Genomic DNA, 12,224 nt, shown 5'->3' with positions numbered 1-12,224 from the left:
TGAAACCCGAAAGGCATTTGAAAAGATATTTATCTATAAGACCACACCGTACACGAGCCTGGCTCTTACGGTAGTGGCTAGAAACATTTTTTTAAAATAATTTTAATTTGTACTAACTAGCTAGCTAGTTAGTTAAAATAAAATAAAAAATAAATAAATAAAAAATATTGATAAATAGTGTAGTAAAATAGAATGATGGTAAACGAAATTAACCTGCATAATTAATAATAATAAAAAAAACTCTTTCCTCAATAGTATCCAAATTCTATGGAGCAAGTATGCTGGCACAGAGATGTCAGGATCAGGCTTGTCATGCTGCTGTATTATGTTAATGATTCTTAGGCATTAATTTTATCTTATTTGTAGATTAAATGGGCGCTTTTGCATTACTTGTGAAATACCTTCCTGTAATACTATTCAAATAATACTGGGTTGAAAACCGTTGTTAAATTGCTGTGATGTGAATTGTGCTCTGTAAAAAGCTTCAAGAGTTGGACCATTTTTTGTTTCTGGAACTGTACATACTACCAATACAATTGTATGAAAAAGTAATATTATTGTACAGTTAGGTGTGACTGAAATGATGCCCATATAATTATTTTATGGAATTAAAAAATCTTTATGTATGTATTCAAAATTTTGCAACACCATTAATCATAATGGAAATATATTTTCAGAAGACTGAAAGACAATTTTTACCTCCATGTTTAATTTCACCTAACTTTATATGTTTTATTTTAAAAATTGTATAGGCTAATATTTGTGATTTAAAGTAATAATTCTTCATATTTTTAAGGATTTAAAGAGTGTTATTTTGCATGCATTTTGAGTGTTTAGATGATCCATATAAAAATGTATTACTGAACCTTATTGCATATTACTAGAATATTAAAACAAAGTAATTAAATAACTTACAATAAACAAAAATTATCTATCTACTTCCAGATCAGAACATTTCTTTATTCTGGATTCAACATTTAGAATAACATATGTACGTCAGCCCATTGGCTGGATACCTAACACTATTAACCAGTTATGTGACTTCTATGAGCTTTATTAAATATCGAGCATCAGAAACCACTGCATTGTGAAGCACGACCCTTGGACAAGGATTTCTCATTAGCAAATCTGTAATATAAGCCTTTCAGCCTCACTTCTCTTCTGAAGGAAGCCACGTTGACGATTTTCTTTCCGTCTTAAAAATCTATTACTCTTGGTTGGATTAGAACCTTGACATTTTAAATTTGTATAATATACACAGAATCTTACACTGAGTTTATATGCTAGAAGAAAATAATGATACACACACAAGTATTGGGATTAGTACAAATATCTAAAGTCATTTTCATGCAAAACTGTCAATTCTAAAGAGAAATTAACTACAGTGTAGCATACTTCTTGTGTCGCTGTAAATCTTCTGCTGGACACTTCCTCTGGGATCATGCTGTTATTTGAATCAGAGTGTGGTGGAGTCAGATTAGTTCAGTATCATGATTCATTTTCCTTCTTACACTTTCCAGTTCTTGCTCATCCAACGTGCTACCCAACACTGGCTCCTGCGCATCCTCTGCAGCCAAGGCAGCGTCCAAGCTGATCAGAGACAGCGTCATCTTCCCACTGAGAATGACTGGAGCGTCTATGTCAGAATCCTGATCTTCGGTGTCCACTGCCATGGCCTGGGTTTCTGATTCTGACACCAGAAGCTGTGACTGTGACGGGAGAGCTCCTTCCAAGTAGATGGAGTGTGGCTCTGGTGTCGGGGGTGGCACAGGACTATGTGACGTCACACCCAGTACAGGAGTGCCCGGTCTGCTCCAGCGCTGTCCACCCTCGCAGCTGGCTGTCATCTCCATGCCTAGCACTTGTACTTTAGGTTTATCACTATCACTAGCATGATCAACGTTAGCAGATTCGTCTACCTTTTGAGAGCCGTGCAGGTCTTTCTTGGTGTCCTCTTCTTCCTGAACTGCACTTGTTGACTCCTTACTTTTCTCGGATAGATCTTCAACCTAAAATTAAAAGACACTTCAAAACCAATTACAACATATGAATTATGTAAAAATGACTCAACTACACACATTACTTCCATTTCTTAACATATAAAGAGTAAAATATTTTATATTATCAAGTATGTATGATGTAGTTTATTACACTTATGTTAAGAAATGCAAAGGCAAAAATTCACTACAGTAAGACCCACTTAAGATGATTGCTGATGTATGAGTGGAGAAGTCATTTACAAATATGGCAGATGAAAAATACAGGCACGTGTCAGATAAAATTCACTTTCAAAAGCCAAAATTTCTACCTCCATGTTACAGTCACAAGAAATTATCAGTGAGCGCCGTAGTCAATCAAGTGTCACAGGCCTGCCTCAAGAAACTCAAGAGGTGGAGCACACCAAGTAGACGTATGCACTTTGGTCTGTTTCCAATCTTGAAACGATTCTCTCCTTTCTGTTTACATCAGAACCAAACTTAAGGGAGATTGACAAATAAATATACAATTGGTCACTACTTAACAGTGTTCATGAATTTAATTGAAATATAATAAATAATTAATACAGTTGTATGAAACAATATTTTCATCAAGACTTCTTTAATCAGACATGTTTCGGGGTTACAGCTTGCTTGCCCATTATCAGTTTAACAGTGACTGTAATAGAAATTCTTAAAATTAATGATTGCAAAAATTTCTTAATGAACATGAATACCTTTTGTTAGAATTGTACGTGATAAAAATGCAATGTTGTTTTCAGTTTAAAATTGTAAAAAATTGCTATAAAAATAATTTTAAATTCCTCATTTTATTAGCATATTATGAATTTATTGTAAGTGCAGCAATACTGCATAAGACTGTCTAAAGAAGAATGGGCAATGGAACAATTAGGACTGACTCACTGGATCGATGATCAGATTTTGTCTCTTCTTGACTGATGTTATGTGGAATGACTAATGTGTAGATTGTGTCACCTTTGAAAAAGGGGTACCGTGTGGTAACAGCACCTAAATAAATTGTAGATTAACAATATTCTATTTTTAATTTTATTTTTATTTTATTTCTGTTACTATATTGTTCTTTTTTTTATTAAATTCTAATGTCATGAATTGGTCAAATAAGATGTTTTTTTTCATGAATGGCTTTTTCGTTGAGATCATATGGATTTATATATTTATCTTTGTATATTTCAATTGATTCTAAAATGTTTAATGTTTTCCTTTTCTTATTTGCGTAAAATTTTCATATCTGAATTTATGTTTGTGAAATGAGTTGATTGTTATAAATGTGGTCACTAAAGCCGAATGAGAAATATTTCTATCTTCTTTATATCTAATATTAAAATTTCTTCTTGTTTGATCTACATATGTAATATGGCAGTCCGGAAATTGACAACTCTGTAAACACCTGATAAATTAAAATGATCGATGTTACTATTATGAAATTTATTAAACAGAAATTTATCGATGGAACTGTAGGTTCTGTAGACAATATTAAAATTATGTTTTTTGAAAATACTAGTGATGTTATATGTGTATTTGTTGGAATAAATGAAAGAGATAATCTTTTTTCTCATTATTATATCTCTTTCATTTATTCCAACAAATAAGCATACATCATCACTATAAAAAAAAAGCACACAATTTTAATACTGCCAACAGAACCAACAATTCCATCAGTAAATTTCTGTTTAATAAATCTGATAATAGTAACATCGATAATTTTAATTTATACGTGTTTACAAACTGAGTTGTTAATTTCCGGATTAACATGCTATGTATGTAGGTCAAATGGGAAGAAATATATAATTTGAACTGGTAATGGAAATTATGGAAAACAGCTGAACGGATTTTAATGAATGACCCGTCATTTTGAAGCTTGGCATCCAAGGATTTTCAGAAAAATAGTATAGTAACTTTCAGCGAAGCATTAGTTTTCTGATCGTTGGATAGGACGTGCTGGATTAAGGGACAGATGTTTCATGACATGGCCACCAAGGTCACCTGATATGACTGCATGTGACTTTTTTCTATGGGGGTACCTAAAGGACCGTGTGTTTGTACCATCTTTGCCACGTGATTTAGAGGAACTAAAAACCAGAATTCGAGAAGCTGCCGCCACGGTCACAGAGGATATGTTGAAAAGGGTATGGAAAGAGTTTGATTATCGTTTGGACATCTGCTGAGTCACTCGTGGTTCACGCACTGAATCTCTGTAAGGTGTAAACAGAACTTTGAGAGTTTGACTTTAAACTGACGTGTGTTTGAAAGTGCTACCATTAGTAGTTTTTGAGTAATAAAATATTGAAAGTGTTACCGGACTTTTGATATGTCCTGTATGTATGATTCTCTAATTTTCCTTGGTAGGAATGCACTATTATGTTAGAGTCATTAGTAGGCCTAATTGAGTCGTGCTTCCTATTTTAGTTGCGTTTTTAAACTACATCAAAATTAATTTCATATTCTTTTGGTTTAATTATTTAGATTTATGATCACTACCAAGCGTATCATTTTGTTGTAAAAAAAATAGCAGGTCATTTCACTTCCTGCTGCCGTGATGAGTTAGTTTATTTCTCGCAACCAGCAATGAATGAAACACTGAAACTGCTAATGATTTGCGATGAACAATTTTATTTAGGGTGCATATAAGATTTTATAACTCTGATATAGCATTTGCCTCATTTTCCACACTCGTCATTAGATTCTTCACAACAGCTGAAAATATGGAAAAAGCTGTGTTTGCAGTGAAAGACCTGCCCTTGGGCAGAATGCTAAATTAATAAAATGATATGAAATACATAAATAACTTACGTCTCTGATTTCCCGCCATTAACAATTCATTACGAGCTGATGGCCAATTGTATTATATGTCATTGATTCAACATAATATATTAACATACATTCATTAGCGACACAAGTAATCCAGCAATAATTGGTACTTCTATATTGTCTGGAGGAAGCACAAAAATGACAGGAAGACCAAAATATATTACCACTAATAAAATAAGAAACCTACAAGATTTTGTAGTCTCCTGTTTATCTCAGCAAGATCTCTTAGCAAGAAAAAGTGATCCTGTCCTCTATATTTCAAGGTATTTCACGAAAAATGCAGCAGCTAGCTATACCAAGATGCTATGTCTATTGTTGAAAAGCATGGCAAACCTGATATTTTCGTAACTCTCACCTACAATCCACAGTGACCTGAAATAGCTACTGTTTTACTCCCATATGAAAAACACACTGATCATCCTGACATTGTTACTTGCGTTTTCACACTGAAACTCAAGAACTGATGATGAGTAGGTTAAAGAAAAAGTATTTTGCAAAAAAGAAAAAAAAAAAAAAAAAAAAAAAAAAAATTAAAAAAATATATATATATATATATATATATATATATATATATATATTTTATGGAAGGAAATAACTTTCAAAATATCTGGCATTCTTCATCGAAAATAAAAATGAAAAAATTGTATTTGAACTTCTAATGAACTTATTTGCAGCATTTGCTGCATAAGCCACTAGTTAGATGTAAAGAAGATAGACATATTTGTCATGCTATATCCCATTTGGCTCGTAGTGAAGACATTTATAATAATAATCAACTCATTTCACAAACATAAATTCAGATATGAAAATTTTACACAAATAAGAAAGCGAAAACACTAAACATTTTAGAATCAATTGAAATAAACAAAGATAAATAAAATAATAATAATAATAATATTGATTTATTTTAACTGGCAGAGTTAAGGACATTCCTCCTTCTCTTCCATTCAACCAGTATGATACAAAATTACTACATTGCTATAAACAAAACATGACTAATACATATCATACAATACAATACATAATTTATAATATGTTTGTAATTTGAGAATTATAGATGTGAGGTGAGCTGTATATGGATATTTTTTGATTTAGAAGAAATCTGTAAATGTTCAAAAATGTATAATTCATATAATACAATAACAATTCTTTTTTCTTCACAGCACATCAATAAAATAATTACATAATGATAATAATAATAATAATAATAATAATAATAATACTAATAATAATAATAATAAGCCATTATAATCTCAATGAAAAAGCAATTCATGAAAAAAACATCTTATTTGACCAATTCATGACATTAGAATTTAATAAAAAAATTTTTTTTTTCTTATGTCTTAATCAATTTTGTATGAAACCTGTTTACATAATTTTTCATTTTAAATTTTATTGTGAGCTATTCTGTGTCGCAGGGCAAACCCAAAATATTGGGTCAGACCAATAAATTAAATTAAACGTAGTAACAGAATCAACATAATCCCAGACACAATCTACACATTAGTTAGTCCTCATTAACGTCAGTCAAGAAGACACAAAATCTGATCATCGATCCAGTGAGTCAGTCCTAATTGTTCCATTGCCTATTCTTCTTTAGGCAATCTTATGCAGTATCGCTGCACTTACAATAAATTCATAATATGCTAATAAGATGAGGAAATTAAAAATATTTTTATAGCAATTTTATACAATTTTAAACTGAAAACAACATTGCATTTTTTATCACGTACAATTCTAACAAAAGGTATTCATGTTCATTCAGAAATTTTTGCAATCATTAATTTTAAGTATTTCTATTACAGTCACTGTTAAACTGATGATGGGCAAGCAGTAACCCCGAAACATGTCTGATTATAGAAGCTTTGATGAAAATATTGTGTTCATACAACTGTATTAATTATTTATTAGATTTCAATTTTATTTTAAGAATAGAAGGGAGATTATTAATTCAAATGCACTCCACATCATCTGTGTATTTTTAATTCCTCACTAACACTCCAATTTTAATCATAACATTGTTCTTTTAAACATCCATTACTGAAAACCATGCCTTTTGCATTATAATGAACAAACAAGTCCCAGATATTAAATGTACTATTATGATGAGTTAATACAAACTGAACAGACAACGCAAAGCATCCCACAAGATGAATTAAACACAAATTCAATGCACTGGCTGTTTGTTGGATAAGTAAGAATATTTTACACATTTATCTTGTGACTATTCAGCAAGTTAAAGAGTAAATACAGTTTCTTTGTTACAAAGTTGTACCTATGTTTCAATATAAAGGTTACTTTGTAAGGCATTTCAATTAATATAATGTCTAAAAAGACATATTTTGATTAAAAAACATCTGACTGTAGAAATAAACATTTTCATTTTGTGATTTACCTTAATAATCAATGGCTACTTTTATTCTGTACTGTCCACATAAGACAGGGTTGTGAATAACTTGGAGATCACTTAAAAACAAGAGCAAGACTGTAATTTTCAAATAACACGTGATTCTGAAATAAAAATTTTCTACAGTCAAGTTTGACTTTGCTTTTGTTTTATTGTTTTATACTTCCCTCCCATAACAAGCATCCTCAGAGTCATCACGAAGGAAATCAGTTATTTTACTCTCCAGATATATTTCAGAACTTTTTTTTTACTTCTCTGTTTATGAAATTGACAAAATTTACTTAATTGTAACAGCCAATGTTCTCTCTACGTCATGCACACAGTGACATGCTTAACTGAGGATATCATGTCGGGCAGCAGCCACAGTGGTGCTCAAGCCTACTTTTTTATGTTTAGTACAGGAAGTAAATTAAAACAAGGGACTGAGTATGAATCTGCGCCTGCACCTAACTGTTACTTTTCATTAATATTAGTTTACTGAAATATATAAATATTTGTATTTAATGTAAATGCTGATTGTAGTGCGACACATTCTCATAACATAACATAATTAACTAAAACTGAAATGTATGCGTTAGTCCTTGAAAGACAAATGCATCAGTTTATGTAGCGATTACTTGTTTTAGTGCGTGTGAAGTACAATTAATGACATTGCTTGTTATATATGATGACATGTTTGTAGAGTGTAAATTAGACGAGAAGCAAACACAAACAGAGTTTGATATAATTAATACTTTACTTTCATTCTGCAGTAAAATACCTCACAGGAAGAAGAAAAGACTTTCTTTTATACGCTATATTTACTTATTTCGCAAACATAATGAGCTTTTTAATATAAAGAATAAAATATGTTTTGAAAATGATAATAAATGATCAGGATATATTATATATCAGCATAATTATATTTTTTCCTGATACTAAGTTTCAAGTAGTGACAGGAAGAAAAATAAATGCGATTGTTACAAGGAAGACGTGTGTAATATAGAGCAGGATTTCAGTAAACTGTAACCTACAATCTTTAATACTGGCACTGTTAGGAACATACAATGAATTTCAATTTTAATGCACCGCAATAAACGAACTTTATGCAGCACAAACAAATAAATGTTCACGTTATTAGTCAAAGTCATGCACAGGATTGGTAAACAAACAGGGAATGTCTTTAGTAAGTGTGATGCTCACTTCAAATTTCGAATCTAAAGATATTAGCGCCTTGAAAAGGTGTAAATATTGGAATGTAACATTTCAGTATTATTTCTCATGCACATATAGTAAGTAGTAAAGTTTTCAAAGGTAAGAATTAATACTTTAGTGAATATATTATGATGAAAATAACTCCTAACAATGCTCACTATGAAACTGCAAATAAGAATGCTTAAAATAATTGAGGAAAAGCTGGATAAAGTAAGAAGCTAGTACTTTAATATTTATGTTAACTATGGACGAGGATGCAGTAGGCTACCCCTCACACATTTATAATAAAGGTAATAAGCATTCAGTCTCATCTTCAAAGATTTCAAACGTGGCCTTGAAAGAAAAAAAAATATATTTTTCAATATAAAACTTAACAGGGACACAAAGCAATATAATAAAGAACAATGGTTAGGGCAATTAATATATCCTTTCACTTCGACATTTTAGAAATTTAAGAAAGGAAGTAGATTCATTCATTCATAGTGTTCTGTCCAAGGGCAGGTCTTTCACTACAAACCCAGCTTTCTTCAATCTTTCCTATTTTCTGCCTTCCTCTCAGTCTCCGCATATTATCCATATATCTTAATGTCGTCTATTATCTAAGAAGAAGAAATATTATTATATCTACAAAAACAAGTACAGTGAAGGGTGTATGTATGTAAAACAGTGGTTCCAAAAGTGTGGGTCGCGACCCCCTGGAGGTAGTGTAAAGAGCTAAGGGACGTCGCGAGGTACTTTACAAAAATAAAACATGACATTCATAGACAAGAAATTTTACATAACTACAAGCTTCAAAATAATGTTATCAATCCAAGTTCTTTTGCAAGCTCGACGTATGCTTGCATTCTTTTGATTAAGATCTGATCTATGCTCTGTGAAAAATGTCTAATTTCAACATTCTAAAAGTAGGTACATACTTAAATGAGTTTCTACTTTACATTTTTTTTTTTCATTGCAGCCAGTTGAACACAACTGCCTAAAACGAAATGGAATATCCATCTATGCCTGTCACAATTGTTTTGAGTTTTTCCCAAAAAAAGAAACACTCAAAAAGCTGTAAACTTAATTGCATGTCTGCAAAAACAAACTCACTATACATCATAAAATACGAAGCTAAATTTTCCATGAGCTTTTAACACACTGGAAGGAATCAAATTTCTTTGCCAAGTGACGTCAACTAGAAATCAAGTTTATTTATATATCCGTTGGGTAACAAGCTTCATTTTCGATTTGTATTGAATTCTTATCGCAGTGCCATAGTTTGAAGTTCATTTAATATATTGTGTCATTGTTGCACTATAATAAATTTCTAAATTATAGACATCAGCTCAAAGAATTTTGAGTGACCACAAGGGTCCTGAATACAAGAAACATGTACAATATAATGTGATGTGATACATTAAAGAAAAAAGAAAGTTAATTGTTGAAGGCAAATATAAGTTGATTAATTGAAATAGAGATGATGATGTAATATTTGAAGAGAATCCTTGATAATATACTTCTATTGTTGCCATTCTTCGAGTGGTATCTGTTGGTTTTGAGTAAAATTAACGCAGTTTTCGATTTTACAGGGATTGTATTTTAAGAATAAAGTTAAGTACTGAAGTAGGTCACAAACAAAAGGCTCAATGAATAGCGGTTCGCACCTTCAACAAGCTTGGGAACCACTGGTGCAAAAAAGTGGAAAGATTTGATAAAACATAATTTTCCAATCAGAACATAATTTTATACGTTATCTTAAATGTACAGGAATTTACATAATTAGAAGATACTGTCTCATACAACAGAATATATCCACCATTCCTCACATTTATAAACAACTCTTAAAACTCCGTTAGTTGTATTGCTGTAATTTTTTGGACAACAAGGAAATTAAATTTTACAGGCTAGGGAAGTCCAGTATTTTTAAGTGTGTAATGTTTCTATGGTTTCCATGGTTCCCATGTTTTGTTTATTCTGTGAAAAGTAATCTGTCACAATTTCAAGATGCCTTTAAGTGCAGAAAACTCAGAGTAGCTTTAATTGACAATGACCGAAGTTACAGATATGTCGCAAGTAGTTTTGGAGCTTCAATAGGAAGCATTCACAGAGCTGTTAGACGTTTTCAGGAGGACGACACATTCTCTCAGAGACCAGGATCTGGTCGAATTAGAACTACAACTGCAAGAGGTAACAGATTCATGATATTGCAAGTGTTAATGGACTGGCACACAAACAAAACTGCAATTCAGGTTCAAAATAGCCTTTGTCAATTCCACCAGGTGAATGTGAGTGTGTGGACAATCAGAACACATCTACAGGAATCGAGCCTGAAATGCTGTAGACACGTCAACATTGTATCACCCAATTTGGCTTTGCCTGTCAGCATATTAACTGGACTCTTGAGGTAATAATCTCTTCACAGACTAGTCCAGATTCTCTCTGCGGGCTCCTGACGGGAAAGACTGAGTGTGGAGAAGGCCTGGAGAGTGCTATTACTCTTGTACCTTCTCAGAAAGAGCATCATTCGGAGGAGGGGCAAGAACAGAGTTGGTGCCAATTGAGAATGGAACGAATCGCTATGTGGAGGAGGTACTAAAGAAACATGTTGTTTCATTTGGTTATGGCGTCAAAGGAAACTTCATTCTAATGCACAACAATGCTTGTCCGCAATGCGTCTCTCAATTTCTTGATACTGGTCTGGCCAGCTTGCAGCCCTTACCTCAACCACACTGAACACCTGTGAGACATCTTGGGGAAGGAAATTCGAGCACGAGATCTCCTCCCAGAGATCCTTCACTATGAATGGGGTGAAACTGGCAAACAGGTGACCAAAAACCTCATTCAGAGTATGCCAAGAAAGATGCAGGCAGTAATTGACGCCAGAAGAGGAAATACACTGTACTAAGAGCTGTATTGTTCCACACAGTTTACATTGTTCACAGTTCATGTTTCTGTTGTTGCAATGGTAGCACCAAAGTTTCGTTTCCCGTCATTTTGAGGATTTCAACATTTCACAATTGTAATTGAGATTGTTCATCAGTAGAACCATGTCAGTAATGGAAGAGAATTTCATCTTATTAGAGAAAGCAGCAGGTAGAATGGGCTTGGCAATTAACGAGAATAAGACAAAGTATATGTTTGCAAGTAAAACAAGAACTCCAATACCCGAAAGGATAGTCATTCAGGGATACACCTTTCAGAGTGTAAGCCAGTTTAAGTACCTTGGATCTATAATCTCACAGGATAATAGCATCTCCCTTGAACGAAGTTAACATATTCTGTCTGAAAAATGATAATAGAGTTTCAACTTATATACTTGATTCTGAAAAAAAGCACTCCAAGGCATTAATTCTTAAGATAGTATAAAAATTATAAAGAAATTTGTATGCTATGTATTAGGTTATGCAAAAGATCGTAGCATTTTTTCGCTGTGACAAAAGGTTTTATTTGAAATGAATAGAAGACAGAAATTCTCCTACATTATCTATGACTCTCTGCCAACACTGGGTAGTTTTTCTAGTCCTCATCTGAAGAAATCTGCTGGTTTGGAGTTAAAGAAGTCATCAAGCCACGTTTGTAAAGCATCTTCATTATCAAAGGAGTTCCCTTGAAGACTGTTGAATAGAGAATGGAAGAGATTGAAATCTTAGGGTGCAAGATCGGGAGAATACGAAGGATGTGGAATAATCTCCCAGCTAAGCTCCTGGATAGCTGCTTTCGTCATGTTAGTGGAGTGCATCATCATGTTGCAGTAGCACTTGATGCAGTCTTGTCAGTCGTTTTTCTATGATTGTGGTTGCAAGACATCAAAGTTG

The 12,224-nt window shown here is 32.6% G+C and overlaps 1 protein-coding gene across 8 annotated transcripts in view; it reads right to left on the bottom strand.

Moving 5' to 3' along the window:
- The window catches only part of RIC-3 (RIC3 acetylcholine receptor chaperone), an 86,347-nt gene that overhangs the window by 32,169 nt on the left and 41,954 nt on the right, over window positions 1-12,224 (bottom strand). For 7 of the 8 annotated variants that reach the window (XM_069825214.1, XM_069825219.1, XM_069825216.1 and 4 more), the window contains one exon: window positions 1,512-2,009. In XM_069825214.1, coding sequence (XP_069681315.1) covers window positions 1,512-2,009 — 498 coding nt within the window. The remainder of the gene's footprint in view (window positions 1-1,511; window positions 2,010-12,224) is intronic. The other variant, XM_069825222.1, reaches the window with a different exon arrangement.

Source organism: Periplaneta americana, chromosome 5, assembly GCF_040183065.1.
Source record: "Periplaneta americana isolate PAMFEO1 chromosome 5, P.americana_PAMFEO1_priV1, whole genome shotgun sequence".
NCBI lineage: Eukaryota > Metazoa > Arthropoda > Insecta > Blattodea > Blattidae > Periplaneta > Periplaneta americana.
The sequence above is the reverse complement of the archived record's forward strand: the minus strand, read 5'-3'. Positions and strand labels throughout refer to the sequence as shown.